An 18152-nucleotide genomic window follows, 5' to 3' on the forward strand; every position below is an offset into this window, starting at 1 on the left:
GGGTCAATAAATAGGGCTGTGAAGTAAGGCAAGATCATCTGATCGCATGACATCGCATCTACGAACTCGTTCAATCAAACCATTATTCCAACAGACCCGACATTCATCGATGTCCTTGACATCGATGTCCTTGATACTGACAATCCTTACTTTCTTGTGCGAGGCCTATTTAGTGAACATCCACAAATACAGTATCTGCTGTTCCACTGACGATTTGGTAATGCGAACTAACGATACACAGAATGAAAATGTGGAGCAAATAAAATGACTAGGCCCACAAGTCCAGAAATGGTCCGATAAATATTCTGCGTCGTTCAGAAATCAATGGACACAGTACGTACATCTTACACGAGCACGAAAACAAACTACACACGCAAAGAAACAAAGCATAGCAATACACACAAGACATATGCACTGCATGACAATACATAATGAGAGAACACTTGGAGGCATGGAAGCTCTTGCGTTTCGTAAAAGCTACGGGATTATACAAAGTTTACGTGAAGAAAAGGCAAGAAAGCCTCGGAAGCTCTCCAGCTTGGCAGCCCAGAAATACCTTTCAACTTTTCACCTGAGGTGGGTGTCTGAATTCCGTAGCGAGGCCGTAACGTTCGTCCCTGTCTGAATTCCGTATCGAGGCTGTAACGTTCATCCCTGTCTGAATTCCGTATCGAGGCTGTAACGTTCATCCCTGTCTGAATTCCATATCGAGGCTGTAACGTTCATCCCTGTCTGAATTCCATATCGAGGCTGCAACGTTCATCCCTGTCTGAATTCCGCATCGAGGCTGTAACGTTCATCCCTGTCTGAATTCCGCATCGAGGCTGTAACGTTCATCCCTGTCTGAATTCCGTATCAAGGCTGTAACGTTCATCCCTGTCTGAGTTCTGTATCGAGGCTGCAACGTTCATCCCTGTCTGAATTCCGCATCGAGGCTGTAACGTTCATCCCTGTCTGAATTCTGTAGCAAGGATGTGGCGTTCATCGCGCCCTGCTACACCTGTGTACATTGGCATTAGAATCCTTTTTGGAGTGGGTCGGCCGAGGGAAATCCCTGCCACCTTTTATTTACGGCTTTTGCTGGGAATGCAGTTCTGCGGTTGTTCCCGAGAACAGAAAGAGGCAATGTGGCATCGAAAGAGAAAGCTGGATGGCAGTGTAATAGGAATGTTCAGCGTGGCCTTCAGATTTAAAACGGAAGTAATGAATTGACTGTTAATTTCAGTTTTCCGAGTGCTACTGCGCTACCAACATGATACACAATGATCTCAGTTAAGAGGACCTCATGGGCATGCTTGGCAGATATCTTTTGAGGTTCATGCAAGATACAAAGTGGCTATTTTGGAGGCAAGCTTCATACCAGTAACACTACGCAGTTTTTCTTGCAGTGTGCACCAGTACACATCATAAAATGAGTACAAAATGAGTTACTGAGTTGTCCTTTTCCTGCAGTGCTTTGAGGTGAATGCACGGCACAACACACAATATGGTAACTGGTAAGCGACAATCTCATGCAGACTCCCGTATTGCTACATGATAAGGAAGAGGCCGATAATTTGTGATTTTATGCGAGGAGACAAATATCAATTAGGAGTCAATTTCCACGCAAGAAAGTGCACGAAATCATATGCACTGTAGCAATTAAAACCTAAAGAATGCTAAACAGAGCTAAAGAGCTACACTTAACATGCACATAAAATATGACATTTTAAAAAATTAAGCATTACAAGCTAAAACAAGAGTGATGACATTTGCCTCCGCCTATCCCTGCAGTTTACGTACATACTTCCTTCCAAGGCTCGTGCCTCCATAGTGACACATTCACACTATATAGGTCTTAAAACTACCGTAAAATCTTAACTAAAAAACACACACATTTGTTCTTGAACACATAGTGCGACAATAAACAGCCCACAAGGTGATCACAGTATGTAAAATGATAGGGCATTGGACTTCGTCTTTATAATACTGAATACATGTATGCGTAAGAAAGTAGCAAAATGTCCAATAATCTCATCTGGGGCAAGATGGCATCTCAGCTGTCAAACGGACGCCTCAAAGTGTTTGTAAATCGAAGTGACGTATGCCATTATGGACTGCCAGTCTGGTCGCTCCAGAGCAATCAGTTCGTTCACAAGCTGAAATGACATAAAGCAGCCGTAAGAACCGTGGAACACAACGACTGTTCCGGAGCGCAGTTACAGCAAACCCTGGGCCCATGAGGAAATCCCTAATTGGACAAAATTATTCTGTCAGTTTAACGCAAGGATTTTTTTCTCTCGACATTCCCCCAGTGCCCTCAGGGTGGTTGTTATCGCGCTTGGAAACGAGACCAAATTGTCTCCCAGCGCTATTATTAAGGTTGACGGGAGCTGTACATATACACCGAACTTTTCGCGTAATGAGCGCGTGAAACAGTATGCAGTGGGAGTCGCTCCTGGACTCACAGAAAGTAGAAAAACAGCTTCGGTCGAATACCTTTTGGTGAGAGTGTTTTTTTCCAACATTAGTGAGTACTATAAGACAACGTATGACACCAAACAGGCTGCACTGTCGAGCTTCCTTACAAGCTTTGTTCCTTCAACTGAGAAATAATTCTATGAATGCTGCAATACTTCGAGTAATAAACGAGTACCTGCCAGCCTGACGCACTCAAAATTCGGGAGGTTGCCTGCGGCGCAAAAAGGCACTTGGCACGCATGAGGAACACGTGCAGGCATTTCTGTACGAGACTGGACTGACGATAGGACGATGCGCGTCTTCTCGAGAAACACGGACACAATGAACCACGCGACCTGCCGCAACCTCCAGCCGTGGATGGTCATGCTGTGAAACACGTGCTACGGGCTGTCCAATTCTTTAGGGATACGTTTGCGCAGCTTTTAAAGGAAAGTGAGAGAAAAAAAAGCCCAGGGCCCCAATTTTTTTGGGGAGATTGGATGGAGCGTCCGTACAATTGGGAGACTGAACGACATTCGGGAGTCTCACGGATAATCCGGGATAGTTGGCAGGTTAAAATGGACATTTCATGTCATTCCTGTGACTTCTGCAAGTCTGTAACCTTCGAGAGAAAGAATTTGTGCCGAGAAGCACCACACGAGCTCTTACCAGAGTGCTAGGTATTCCAACGGTCTCCGCAGCCTCGAATGCGATGCTGAAATTTCGTCGCTGGAATGAAAAGATGCAGTCGATGTACACGAATTAAACGACAACCGTTTTCCATTTCAGTGTCATCTTGAAAACGTTACCCCCGCCCCGCCCCGCCCCGCAGGAAAGTACACTTTGAGAAATGAGAGAAATAAAGCAATAGCACATGCCCATGACCTACTAGATTATAACAATCTGCAACCCCTATAAGGAGCTCGTCCGCACGATCCGCTAGGGGCGCTGCTCATTGGCCCACGAGATCTACGTCATGATTGGACAATGGAAGCTTGAATTTTGAACGCGCAGAAGCGGACGTACGACTACCGTAGCAGACGACAGCAACAGCTCCTATTAAAAAACGCGTAGAATGATGATGATGATGATAATCAACTTTAGAATGAAACATCTTCCGCGGGACATCCACCGCTTGTACCAAAATACTAAGGTAAGCTGAAACACAAAGTATTGTAGAAGTTGAGGAAGCAATAACGGGGCTGATGAGTGGCGCCACCGTTGGCTTCCAAATGCGGCGCAGGGAAGGGGCGCCTATGACATGGTCGTTATAATCTAGCAGGCCGTGCACACGCCTCGAGTGTCTCGAGTGTGATACTTTACCTTATCTTTGCTGTCTAACTGGTCGTACGGAATCTTGCTATCTCCGAGATAAGTATGCAGGAGGGCACAAAAGGCCAAGCCATCATTCCAGCTACTGCTGAAGTTGGTTATATCGATTCCCTGCAATCCCAAATGCTTAAACTAAAATTTGTGCAAAGCATCCACGTATCAAGGTCTCAACAGAGCAAAATTCTGCATTCGTATCTCAAGAGGCTTTACTCGCCTTGTAGCCAAGCGTCTTGCTCTGGCACCACTTGAGCAGAGCGTTGCGCTTGGAGCCTCCTCCCTTCACCAGTGAGGCTAGAGGATCTTTCTTCTCCATGATTAGGTCACTGGGGATTAGAAAGAAGGTGCAGACATTGCCTAATACAATTAAAGCTGTAACCCTGACATGCTGCATACATAAAGGGTCTGTGGAAAACAACATGAGAGCTCATGCACAATTCAGTTTCACAACCAGTGGCGGATCCGGGAAGCGGATCGCGGCTGTCTCTGCGACTGTCCACGATGGAGGTTATGGAGACATACAAAGTTGCATGCATTTTCTTCCGGTTTGATGAGGTTGAAGGGATGTCATGCACTGGACCAAAAGTCTGGTGACCATCACTTAAAATTAGCAAAATAAAAGTTGGCACTTCAGAGCATTCCCAACGTTCTTGGTGTTGAATACGGCCATTTTTCTTTTGATTTCAGTTCAGTTTTGATTTCAGATGATCAGTTCGAAGTTTGGCTTATTCAAACTCTTTAGATTTCCCTGTGACATTCGAATTCAGCAGCTCTAACTGCACATCTTGTGCTGCTGTATCATAATACTACACAACTCTTACGCAGCAACGATGACATACCTGTAGCTATTTCTACGTATGGGGTCCAGCTTGTTGGCCAAGATGGAAATGGGCTTTTCAACGTCTTGTCGAGCGACACCTTCCGAGGAGGGACACGCTTTCTCGACGGTTGCCCTTTGGAGGCGTGACTTATCTGCCTGCTTGAGGCTAGGCTGCAGGAAAGTGGCAAGGAAATAACGTGAGCATGGCAAGATGGATCTGTCGCACATTCATATCCCTCCCTCATGTAATGCCCTATATGCCCCTAATGTACCACCACGAATAAATAAAGAATAAAAACAAATGCCCGGACCAACATGGTAGTTGGAGCTTTGCGTTTTAGAAACTCCAGAAACGTAGTGGCATAAAGGGGGGAGACTAATCATGCTAGATAAATCTGGTGCTTGCTCTACGTGGTCATAATGTGGCACATGCCGGCTATTCTGCTAATGCCGGTGCGGGGGTGTTACAGGGGTGTTAACGACACAACTGCAAACAAATGCAAAAACAACTTATTTTCAGCTGAAAATTTGAGTTTTAATAAGCCCTACGCAACAAAAATTATTCTACTTCACACTACTGTGTCACGAATAATGCATAATTTGGCGGCAGCCAATCAGGTAGCAGAATGAGTGCTTGCAAGGGTGTTGTGTGTATGTGCCTTTCAAATGCAGCTTCTTACAAGTAGTACGCAGCGCTACATTCAGTAGTGCCACATTTTGTAAAAATACCATTTAACTGACACTGGTCGCATTAATGAGAAATGTTCTGACACAACAGATCATCCATACATCTCTCCGGCAACTGCCAGTGACCAACATGATTTCGCTTTTCTACATCACACCATTTCTTTAAGGCACAAGTACTGTGTTGTGGGGCGTGCACATCCGGCAGTGCTGTTTCCAGGCTCAGAGTCTCGAGTCGGAGGACAGCGCTGAGACAAGAAAGAAGCCTGTACCATTTTGATTGCAGCTTTGTATCCGAATATAAATTTGGTATCACTCCCTACGAAGCAAGTTGAAGTGAACTCGTGGAGAGTGTTTTAGTGAACTAGTGTTCTGCGACGTATATTTAATAAAGAGACTCCAGAGGGCGCATAGTAAGAGGAGCGCGAATGGAATCGGCCGTAATAGCAGACGACAAGAATTTCTCTTAGTTCAACATGGACATTGATGAAATTATGGCCTTTTATTGCTAACTTCACTGTTTAATTAATTGTTTCGTTAATTTTAAAAAATATAAGTGCTAATGCGTATCTAACGTGAGACACTAAACTTACAAGTGTAATTGTTCCGCCTTCACGGTATGCCACCATTTGTTTAAATCAAAAGAGCGGCCGCAAATTGTCGTCTGCTAAATTTTTTGACGAGCACGAAAATCTCCTAAATACTCCGAAAATCGGCGCTAGCACGAAGAGCACTCTGCAAAGTCTGCATCGAAGGAGACTTCCCAAAGTGTGCCTTCTGTCACACACACGTTCGCCTGCGGAGAATTCGGATGACACACCATCATGGCGGCACTTCCGGTGTGCTCTATGCGGCGACGCATCTCGGACTATTCGAACGTACCCTCACGTTCATTGGCCATCACAGCCACCACACACAGCAGCTGCCTTTGATTGGCCCACACTTCACTTGTTCACGTTGTTGGAACTCAAGGAGAGACAAAGAGAACCGGCTGGTTTGACGGCGAGAGCCCAAGTGATTTATTTTCCGCGGCTACGCGGGCGCGAGATGAACAAGGATGATGATAGCACCGCTGAGGCTGCTACAACGTGCATGTCTTTGAAAGGGGCTTAGAACAGGGGGCAGGAGGTCATTTTAGTTGCTGCAGAACACACCACAGCCAAGACCAAAGTTATGAAGGGACACCTCACCGCCCCCTTCAAGTAACACTTACCTTGAGAAAGGCCTCTCCAGGAGTACCGAGTGGTAGAGTGGTAGCCACGGGCCTGGCATCCGAAGCCATGCTGTTCAAACTACTCGCAGATGAGCTTCTACTGCTCGGACCTTAAAGGTTAAAAGGAGGCTGCGTTACAACTTCGTTTTAATGCTATACTGAGCTCAAGCAACACAACATGTTGGACCAATATTGGACCAATATTGGCAATACCTGCCCAATATTGGCCCAATCTTGTGCCAATATTGGGCCAACATGCTGTGCAGCTTGGGAGGAATGCGTCACCTTTGGCCTGCCGCTCAATGGACTCGATAAGGCTCCGCACAGACGGCTGTGCAGAGCCCCTGAAGTCGCCCCACTTCGGCAGCGATCGCCTGGCAGTGCCGGAAGCGTCCCCACTTTCGGGATGTATCGCGAGGCCATTCTTGGGAGAAAGCTCCGGAGCTTGCTTGCCTTGGTGGAGCTGCTGCTGTAACTGCTGCGCCACATTAAGTACGAATATTCGAGCGACTGAAAACTAACGTGGGGGGTCCGCTCGAGGGTCGTACCTTGAGCTTCTCCAGCTGAGCCTCCAGCGCTTCCACTTTTTCCTGAAGCTGCTGGTTGTCGCAGTGCATTCGCTCCACTTCCTGTTGGGCTTCGGTCTTGAAGTCGTTTGCGACCCTTACGGTTGTCAGCAAGTCCGCCTCGAACTGCTTCCACTCCTCCGTCTGAACAAGATCCAAGTTTTACCTGATTACTATAAGGCCCGGATCTTTAGGCCTTCGCCTATAAATGCCTAAAGGTGCCCAAAACGCTACATTTTCCAATTTGCCTGCCTTTTTCTCGATCTCATGCCATAATTGCCTTTTTCAACCTTGCCAGGCACTCTTGGGAGATAGAGTGGTCCACAAAAACCGAGCAAGCTAGAGCCAAAATGCGTATGAAAAATCTAGGTGCTCTCATAAGGAACAGTCTGAAATACTGGACGTGCAAGTACCGCACAGAAGTGACTCCGTGGGGCATTTAATGGAGCCGATAGCCGAACTTCTGGAGTATAAATAATTTGTCGGCGACTGTACTATGTCTGTCAGGCAATCAGAATTTGGCTTGGAGCGAGGCGACACACGGGACAATTAAAATTAAAAATTAAATTTGTCTGTTAAATTAGAAAATTCATAAAACTGGGTGTCTGTAAAATTGAGTTTTGACGGCATCACAATGGTACAATTACAGTAGCAGACTGATTTTTCAGATGCCCATTCCTTGCAGATGCAGAGGTATTGTTAAAGCTAGGTTTAGTGTGGCGGTACTCACCTCAAGCTGGTGTTGGGAGCGAATGGCTTGTAGGTCCCTGTGCGCAGCTCCAAGGAGTGCTCCAGTGTCAGCCAAGCTGTTCTGTAGCTCTGCCACGGTGCCTCTGAGCTGGCGTTTCTCCTCTAAGTGCTTCTGACACTTGAGCTCCCACTCTTCAGCCAGTTGGGTCTTTTCTGCCTCCAGCTGTGCTATCTGGTGCTCCAGAACAGCTACCTAAGGTTCATGATTGTGAGAGTTGTTAGGAAACACCAGAGTTGCATTTACAGACGAATAGGCTCAACAGTACGTAAGTTAAGGGCTACAAGTTAAGGTGAACCCACTTAAGAAGTCTGTGGGGAATTTTTGTTCACAGCGTTCTCGTAAACCTCGCTAGATTTCTACACGAAACAGGTACCATATGCGTACCTTCACCCCCACACCCAACCCCCCACCCCAGTGTATGAGAGATGCAGCACATTTACTTCTCTCGGCATGCCTGCCTATGATATTTGGGCCAAAACGATGTCATTCCCTACGGTAACAGTCTGGAATTGATTGCAATCAACAAATCGGACAAGATTACTGCAGTTTACTTACTGCAAACTTACTGCAAATGAAAATAATGGCTTTGTCGTTCGCTATCATGTTCTGCGCAAGAATGGAACAATATCCACATTTGTGTCGACATTATTGACGTCTTAAAACTGCAAAATGTATATTTTTCTCGCCATACTGATCACCGCGCAAAGTCTACCGGGTTAACTACGAAGGAGGAAAAAGTGCCAAGTGTGCCAATTTTTTGGGTGTCCGGAAGCAGCAAAAAGTGACGCCAACTGACCTGCGCCGCTGCCTCGTGCTGTGCCACTGCCAGCTGCTCCTGAGCGCTTGGGATGCTACCCTGTTCAGATCTCTGGGTACCCTGGGCCTCAGTACCCTGGGCCTCGAGGGCTGCTTGCAGAAGTGCCACTCTCTCTGCCAGGCCTGCGCGGTCCCAGTGTGCATCCTGCACTTCCTGGCTGGCTCCCTCTAGTGCAGCCTCGAGCTCACGCACTTTGGCCTGCAGCGCCTGAACTTCTCCCTCTCCACGCTGCACAAAAGAGCACTTTCCGCATTAACTGGGGAAAGACGGCCAAATAATGAACACCCGAAGGAACGTGCGAAGTGCTGATTCAGCCGCCAATAACGGGCACTGGAGAACGCTAAGCGTTAGACGCATAGCACAGCTGCTCCGCACCTAGTCTTCATCTAAAATGCGAGAAGTGTTATTTTTTTCTTTCCACCCAACATCGCCCACTTTTACCCTTTTTTTACGGTTCCTGAAATAAGACCCGATTTTTATCCCCCCCTCCCCTCTCCCAGTTTTCAGAAAAACACAAAACTCGAGAACACGGGGCCCTAGGCACGCTCAATTCCCGAGGCGAAGGATTGAGTGAGGAAGGTACAGGTTGGGACAAAAGTTTACGGAACACGAGAGCGGCGTACTCTTTCTTCGGTGCGACACCCTAGCGGCTGGCGGAAGCGGGGGAGTTCACTGTTTCTGGAGGAGTGGAAGGGTGCACTGTTAGCGACACAGAGCGGTACCTTCCACTTCCCAGGCACACCCACGCGACACCGGAACTACCGCTGCGTGTCGCTCACGGTGCAACCTACCATCCCTCCGAAACGGCGAACTCACCCCCATCCGGCTAGGGTGTCGCACCGAAGCAAAAGTACGTCGCTCGCGTCGTGTTCCGTAAACTTTTGTCCCGACCTGTACCACCTGGAAACCAGCTGAGGGGTCCGGAGCAACACTTCAGAAACGGCTCTCTCGAGCTCATGGAGGGTGTGCGGAGTTGTTTTTCCTCTTACCTGTATGAGCTGGATGTAGTGGTATTCACGGGACTGGCTATCCAGACAGGGGTCTTGCTGCAGGAGCAGCGCTTTCAGGTGGGTTAGCTGTGCCATGTAGTCTTCCAACTCCTCTGTCTGAGTGCACAGCTTGGTGAACAGCACAGACTTTTCGTCCCCCCAGCGTTCGTTTTCTAACTGAAGGTCTGTCAGCTGGTCCTGCAAGTCTGTCAGTTCTTGTAACGTAGCCTGCAGCTCTTCATTGGTGCTGCACAGAAACAAGATGTCACGTGTACATAGGATTTGCCGATTATGACATGGTCACTACAATCTAGTAGGTCGCTGTCTCGACATGCTGTTAGTCATCCTATCCCTTCAACTCAGAACGCCATGGTCGTTACTCAAAAGACAGGAGTCCTGTCTCACCTGTAATGAGTCTCCTCCATTTGCATGATGCGGTCCTGCAAGCATGCAACCGACATCTCGCTCACGCTGCTTGTGCTCCCTTTGTCCCAATCACGGCTCCCCAGCGACGCCCCGGCTTCGGGATCTGAGAGCGCCCCTTCTGCTGACTTGGGCTGGAATAGACAGGTTTCAGGCTTTATTTACTCTTTCTGAGTTTAAATAAGTTACAAAGAGCCAAGTTTAGTCAAGACGCCAACCGTAGCGGGTCCACCTACCGAAGATCTAACCGCCTCTCGTCCGTCGAGGCTTCCAAAGGAACCGGACGCCGATCGACGCAGCAGAAACTGTTCCTTGTCCGTGTCCGAAAGTGCCGTCTGCTCGATAGGGGCCCCCATCTCGAGCAGACGCTCACGCAGTCGCTGGTTTTCTGCTTCGGCAGCGTCCAGTTTCCAGGCGTCCACTGTGGTCTCCTGGAGCAAGGAACGGGCATGGACGATCGTATTGAAAGACGAGTTCTTTCTTCATTATCCCCAACAAACACAACAGTGTAGCAGTGTGCAAAGCTGCAGTTACCGATGGGCCGAGTCGCACGCTTTGAACGGAACACATTTTGTGTAACTTGAATTGTGCGCAACCGTTGTCGAACAAAAGTTCGTTAGACTCGTGCTGTGTGAACAGACCCTTGTACAGGCACAGGTGAACATACTTCAAAGGTGAAGTACTTCGCACATGGCACAGCCTCTCACCAGTTTGTGTGTTCTTTTCATTCTTTTTCGCCCAAACATCTACTCTTCCACATCACAATATTAACCAGATTTTATCCTCTTTTACAGCATCCAAACATAAAACCAGATTTTTATTCCCCCGATTTGGAAAATATATAAAACCTAAAGAACAAACACCTCTGGTTCATTAAGTTCTATGTTAATTGATGAATGAAAATAAAATTATTGATTGCTTGAACAAGGGTTTATTTTATTGACAGGCTATTGCACGTACTCTAGCACAGACATACCCAGCATAAAACGTAGCTGCATCAAATCGCTGACTGTCTACTGCCACTTAAATCAATGCATTCAGTGCCCGTTTATGTGGTAGTGGTTTATCCCGTACCTGCTGTTTAGTGCTACATACTTTTTGTCCCATACAAGCTCAAAGCGACCTCTCAGACAGCGCTATGGCACTCTACAGAACTTTACCCATATTCCCCCGCGAGAGTAGAGTGTGTTGACATTTTGTGCACTAGGCACATTCTTGCATCACAGAGTCCTGGCAATGTTTCTAGATCGGTGGTCGTGCCCATCGCTGTCACTGTCGTTGTCATGTGCCTTGGCTCGGTTGCGCCATGCACAGTTTCTGGCGGAACTAGTATTGTACTTTCTTACCAGTTGTGCCTTTCGGTGTGGTTGTGACTTGTTCTCGTTCAACTATACGTGTACAGACAGCACACTTTGCACATCCTGGCACAAAATTTATTTGAAACTGCTCTTGTCGACGCAAGGTCGGCTCGGCAGCAAACAGAAATCAGGGTCCTGTCATACGGCGCAAATAAATGCATGTGTCTATCCTACGACAGCAGCACTTTTCAGATTTTGGTGTTGTTTTCTTTTTTGGCAGACAACTGGGCATTTTTAACGGGCAAGTCATATTACCGCTTCGTACACTCCTGCCGGGAACGCGTTAACGGGATTCCCTCGTACTCTTAACTGCAAAATCAAAACGTCAAGGGAACGCACTCAAAAACCACACCCACGTAAAAGAAGCTGCAGGCTTCTCACTTTGAGTCGCTTCACTTCCATGCGGAGAGTGACAATCTCGGCCTTCTTTCCCTCTGCATTTCGGACGAGCTCGGAAATCTGCTGTTCCAAGAGGCTCTTCTCCTTTTCCAGTTGTAAGATGATGTTGACAGGTGCCTTCTCAGCTTCGGCAGCGGAACCTTTCTCCGTCTGCGTTCCGACCGTTCGCTGCCCTATGTTTAACCAGCCTTGGCACGCTGACTCTGCAAACAACGCGGGTGCTTAGGTTTTCACTCTTGGACAAATGAAAAGTCGAAGCAGTAGCTGCACGGTAGGTGAAATTGCACCAATTTGTTATTGCACGTTAACGCGAGATTGAGGGCGATGCAGCGTTGTTGGAGGGCATGCCTTCTGGCTACCTAGCCCTCCACTGTAGCCACTTGCGTGTGCTCGCCCTTGTTCAATGGTGCTACGATAAAGGCATGTTCCGGGTTTCAATGCACCAGAGAAATTACAGAAGCTTTTGAAATAAGGAAATTGAAGTTCCTCTGTATAATCCGGCCCTCGGTTGATTATGCGATACGGGGCATACGGGTCGATGATTATTTGCCAGGTTTACTGCCACCTTCTGAGTGGAACGTTACGTTGTCTACACAGAGCTCTGAAGGAGGTTGAAACACTGCTCCCCAGACAGCACTGACAAGTGCAACACTCAAGCACCTGGGATCGCAGTGAACTGTTCTGCAATGGTAGCCGCTTCAGCGTTGTGCGTCGGGGGAGCAGCGTACCCAACTGCGCCTCGTAACACCACCATTTTGATAGTTTTCAATACGGGTTTCGCGTTCGAAACCAGCATTAGATTTTTGTGTTACGACGTTCAATCACTTTGAAATTTACGAAGATTCACTCTCCGTCAGCGCTTTAAGCGCGCACAGGGGAACACAAAGCATGGCATGTCGTTTCGGGTAGACTTTTATAGGGTAACGCCCTTTATATTGGAAAAGCGCAGCATACTTGGGCGTGCTCTCTTCTCTTTGCTCCCAGTGGAATCCAGGCTGTCCTTGCTCGATGAGGACTTCAGGCTGCTAGCCCTGCGCATCAAGGGTCCAGACAGCATGTTCTCCTTGTTGACTCTGCTTGGCAGGCTGCAAACATTCGGGGCAGTTTTAAACGAATGAAGAAGGACAAGAGACCTGTCCTACAGATGCAGGGTGTCCGCGTTAACTGCAGCCAAAATCTTATAAAATAGGAAATTTCCATTACAATAGATGGTGAAAAAGTCAATGGCGACATACCCTACACACAGGGAGTTTGCTCTAACATGTCCAGAAATTTTATTTAAAGCGAGCGATAAAAGAGAAACGAGCGCTACTTTTCAGCTACTTGACTAAGTAACATGTGCTACTAGTGAAGCAGTGCCTGTTTCTTACTCAAGTAGCAAAAAAAGTACCACTTACTTTTCTTTTATCGCTCACTTTAAATATGATTTCTGGACACGTCAGAGCAAACACCCTGCATAAGTACACAGCACACAGTGTTGATGCCCTGCTGCTCAGTCAGTAAAGTAAGTCACTTGCTACAATAGTGAGCTAATCAACGTCATCTGGCAACAATGACGCAAAAAAATATTGCTTGGAAAAGCTTCTACACTCGTGTTCGGCTAGAGAGTGCGTCAATATCTGCCTTCCTCGACGCAGTTGCCTTTGCTTCCGACACATGGTGACCGACTAAAGCTGTCATTTTAGAAAGACTCTTGTAGAAGACAACAGTATGCAGCAGCAGTTTGGAACACAGTGGTGACGAGATCGAAACAGACAGAGTCGGACGTGCAAAGACAATACTACATGTTTAGAACTTCACAATGTTATTAGCAACATGTTTCCGGTAATACAACCTGTTGTAGTAGGTAACACTTCCATCGCCCAACTGCACGAGCCTTGTTTGTTTTTAGCAAATTGATCGCATCTGCAGCCCATAATTTTGCTCAAAAATTTAATGGACGTAGTTGGCTCTCTACAATATACTCCCATAAGGAACGCATAGTGCTTTAAGAAATCCATTCAACGTCACATCGTGGTGGGCCTTACGGTTCATCACATCATATCAGCATCATAACACATCGCTTGACTTCAACGTCGCACTACGTCATAGGCCGTCACTCAACATCACATCATCTTCCATGTTCCTCATTAGGAGACAATCAAAAGAGTGCACACACGATTGTGTCCAACTGTTGTGTCCTGTGTCGGGGAGAGCTGGCTTCATGGTGAGAAGTAAAACATCTTTCTGAGCTTTATTACTGTAATTTCACGCATATAAGCCGCGCTGTAGATAAGCCGCAAGACCCGTTTTTAGGAACACTTTGAAAATTTTCGGGCAAATAAATCGCAGGCAATACGACGCGGCTGATTTGTGCCACAATGGAGACCATAGAGAAGTCCATAAACCCTGTGGTCCATACTCCGAGGTCGGCACGGTGTACAACAAACAGTGATGGCCACTACTAACTACTTCGCAATGGAGTAGTTGAACTAGTAGTTCAACTACTTTTCAGTGGAGGTAGTTAAAACTACTTCTTTAACTACATCTATGATTACTTAATGTTGCCCATCAACACCAATCCCATTCTATAGTGTTCTTGGACACCTAAATATGAATAACAAGCAGTGATACAAGTGAAGATTTAGTACACATGCACGGCACAATTGCTCTGCACCTCCGTTCTCATCAAACACGTAGCTCAAAGTAAAAGTCGTAAGCACAATCGTGCCGTAAAGCTTGCAGCAAAATCGGAAGTAGTTGGCACCTTGCAGTAACCTAACTACTGCAGATAACTACTCGAAATAGTAGTTTAACTATAGTTGCCACTACATTTCAGCAAGTAGTTGATTACTACTTTTCAACTACAATCAGGTAGTTTAACTAGTAGTTTAACTACATGTAGTTAACTACTAGCCATCACTGACAACAAAGGAGGTCAGTTCTAGTGTTGTACCAAGATCGGATTGTGCCCTTGTTGCGTGTTTTTCGTGGATCGACGGGTCAGCGGCCTTCCAGAAGCCCTGAATCACTGTCACCACTTTCGTTAAAGCTGCATGGGGGAAGGTAGCAGGAAGGTAAGTCCACTCGCCCCTAACGCGCCCCTGTTACGCATTCTTTGTGCAGGGCAGTGCTGTTCCAGAGACACTGTCGGTCCTTTCTTTAAAACCGGCGTAAAAACCAAAAATTAGCCATGTCCGAGTTAGTTTATGAAGTTAGAAGGCCATCCCAGGATTTTACAGCTCACCATTTGACGACAGAGAACGCAATCCCCTCAAGAAAGTTCTCGCACACCGAAAAAAAGGCGCTGACACCAGGATTGTTATTTTAATTTTGTTGTTTCTGCAGCAACAGGGGCTTACGCGTCTGCGTTGTCCATGTCGGCTTGGGTAATTCTCGTTTTTTGAGAGACTGTATGTCTTATTAATTGATAGAGGAGCAAGAAACAACCTCTCTCAACAAAACTGATCTCCGGCACAAACGACGTGCGATGATAAAATATCGTGGACATGTACGATATTCTACAGCAATCAATTTTATGTTGTCTGCTCCATGATGCACGAAACGTTACATGAATGTCAGAGAAGATGCAGCATTTTCGTGCTGCACTCCTGAATCGAATGATCGAGTACAGTGCAAAGGCGGCACCTCCGCTGCGGGGACCTGCACGGCTTGCACTAGTTCACAAAGTGCAGCCTAATCAAAGGCACTGAGTACGCAAGCATTGCAGGAGTCGCAGAAACAACGGTTAAGACTCCAGCATGTATGATTTATGTGTACTACATCTCACGTTTCACATGTTCTTGAACATACCCTTTGGTGGCAAACTTGGTTCTGCTTGGCTGACTGGCTGGTTGTGGACGACAAGTAGTTTGCACTGTCGTGTCTTGCTTGTCAAGGCGTTCCTTACTTCCTGGCTTTCGAAAAGTCTTCAAAGTTCTCGGGTCGTCGGGGGTGGCACGATTACCCGCTGACCGTAAAGTGCCGGTGCAACGTGCATTTCTCATTATCTACTCCAGCAACTCAGGACTAGCGTTCACCAACACCTGTGGTAGCGAGAACAACATCGAGGTAACTAGCAGAAGACAACAACAGAAGGCGACAACGTTAGCGGAAGTGTCGTTGCCCCATCGTTAGCTACACTCGCAGCACTGAATGCTCCAGTATTTGGACAACTGCACCATACAAGGACTCGTAAGAAAAGCGTTCCGAGTACAATGCAGACTCTCTCAGCGTAAGTGAAATGTCAAACTTAAATGGGTCACTGCATGTCTGCGAGATGAGACGTTCATGGTATTTGACGCTATTAAGTCTGGGGCTTTAATGAAAAAAAAAAACATTCCGCAATTGTGCTTTTGCGCAAATCGCGTGCCACCAAAATATGTTTTGTTTATTGAAAGCGCACGCGATAAGCCTTAGCATGCAAGAAATTATAGGTCAGAGACGTAGCGCTTACGTTGTAAAAGTCATGAGTTCTTCTGCCAACGCAAAGCATGTGCATTCACATAGGCAGATAATTTTGCTGCTTGCTGTACGCACTTATTGGGCTAAAAACAAAGATATACTCGGCTTCCCTCCAAAACATTACGGTTAACCGTTCAACCAACCCATGCAACTGGCGCTGGAACCGACGAAAGCGCCCTCCCTCACTGTGGTGGACTTTAACTCTCAAATGGCTTCTTTTCCACAGTATACTTTTTATGGGACGAAAAAGCTAACGCGTGTAAAATCCCCCTTTTATTTACACCAGCGCAAGTTTCAAATGTGAAAGTAGGCCAGTGAGGGTAGCATGGAGGGCAGCGAAAGCACAGCGCTCAAATGGCTCAAATGTGATTCCGTTTGGCTCAACTTGGTCGGACTTGGCCAACTCAAACGCGTCCGATTTGAAATGTTTTGGTGTCGTCTGCATATTGGCTTGGATTTAAAGTATGTGCATAAAGTACACCCACAATGCATTACGTGCACAAACGTGGGTATACTTTACCTGCACACACCCTGTAATGCCTGTATAAGTGTGTACATGGGCATATCGAGAGGGGGGGCAAGGGGGCCGTGCCCCCCCCCCCCACACACACCGGAAGCTCCAAGGTCATCGCTTGTGAAAATAGTGCGCTCTTTAGTCATAGTCTAGTCATAGGTCGTAATGATCATTCTCAGATACGTAATAGGAACCTCTGGACTCCCGCACAGTCCGCCTCCAGAAAAAGAGGGGTGTGTGTGTGTGTGTGTGGGGGGGGGGGGGGGGTTGCACCTTCCCGCATTAGTAAAAATCTTGGGAACGCCCGAGTGTGTAGTTGTGTATGTGTGCCACAAAGCTGTACGAGGATCTCTTTATCACAAAATGAATTACTGCTTGAGCAGCCAGTTCAAAATTTTACCAGGAAAGGGTTCCTATATATTGCGGACTATATCTAAGTCTGCTTACAGTTGCATACTATGAATTGAACGGTATTTTGCAATAGCTACATTGCTTAGATATATATTTACAGGCAGAGTCTTCAATGAAACATGCCCAATTTACGTGGTGTCACAGTTGTCACGCCATGTATAAAGCCACAATTTGTAATCTGCACTGTGGAACAGCTAGGACAGCGGCGTAGCCATAAAAATATTTCAGGAGAGGTTCTATGAGGACTTTACATGGGAGAGGAGGATTCCCCTAGTTTCCCTCTTCCAAATGCACTACCATACATGTTGGGGGTGACTTTTAAAAGTTGGTGAGTGTGTTAAAAGTGAAATAATGCATGGAAGTGAGAGAAGGCCACATATCGAGTCTAAAAATATAAGAATTATAAAATTATGTGGTCTTGAACCTTTTTTATATGCATTTCATTAAAACCATCTGAACCACAGAAAAACACGGCCGAGATGCGTCACGTGGCGCCGCGACTGCACGTGCTCCGATACGCGCGCAGCACCTCTTCCGCAGCCCACATTAACTGCCACGTGACAAACAACACCTTTATTACAAGATGATGACCGGGGAGTTTCATCACCAGGGGTGATAGTTTCACGCGACGATACTTGCGTACGACAACATCTTCCTTGCCTGAGAGTTCAAAATCTTGATTTTCGCAAACGTATAGTCCGAGGCCCTCTTCCTTTTTCTTCCCATCTCGGGTACCGCGGAAAGACAGGATCGCCGTACGTGGAAAGTGGAGGTGTATCTAGGTACTGTCGTAACCTCTCCACTAAACAACTATAAAGGCCGGTGACCGACATTCTACTTGACGTCACGTCCCTAAAAGGTTCACAAGCGCGTTGGGGCACCTACAATGGCAAAAGAATGAGATCCCGACCACCGCACCCGATCCGGGACAAAAGGATTGACTCTGGAACACTCAATGTGGTCGCAGGTCATCCAACCATAGCAAATACCAAAAGG

At 46.9% G+C, this 18152-nt stretch overlaps 1 protein-coding gene across 4 annotated transcripts; it reads right to left on the reverse strand.

Annotated features, from left to right (window-relative positions):
* Positions 1-1766: 1766 nt before the first annotated feature.
* On the reverse strand, positions 1767-17337 carry LOC135370520 (cytospin-A-like). 4 transcript variants are annotated; one of them, XM_064604289.1, is made up of 17 exons: positions 17289-17337; positions 15581-15813; positions 12743-12873; positions 11771-11991; positions 10268-10462; positions 10014-10165; positions 9609-9855; positions 8599-8847; positions 7782-7994; positions 7034-7195; positions 6771-6963; positions 6486-6595; positions 4608-4759; positions 3986-4094; positions 3763-3882; positions 3109-3168; positions 1767-2138 (listed from the first exon to the last, which is right to left on the reverse strand). In XM_064604289.1, exons 2-17 carry the CDS (start codon positions 15772-15774, stop codon positions 2043-2045), a joined length of 2604 nt encoding a protein of 867 aa, XP_064460359.1. In that variant the 5' UTR covers positions 15775-15813; positions 17289-17337; the 3' UTR covers positions 1767-2042. The 4 variants fall into 4 exon arrangements, with proteins under 4 accessions (XP_064460359.1, XP_064460362.1, XP_064460361.1 ...); XM_064604292.1 differs by lacking the exon at positions 17289-17337 and adding an exon at positions 16224-16401 and having other exon boundaries at positions 6771-6954; XM_064604291.1 differs by lacking the exon at positions 17289-17337 and adding an exon at positions 16224-16401 and having other exon boundaries at positions 6771-6960.
* Positions 17338-18152: the final 815 nt, after the last annotated feature.

This window comes from Ornithodoros turicata, chromosome 10 (assembly GCF_037126465.1).
Source record: "Ornithodoros turicata isolate Travis chromosome 10, ASM3712646v1, whole genome shotgun sequence".
Taxonomy (NCBI): Eukaryota; Metazoa; Arthropoda; class Arachnida; order Ixodida; family Argasidae; genus Ornithodoros; species Ornithodoros turicata.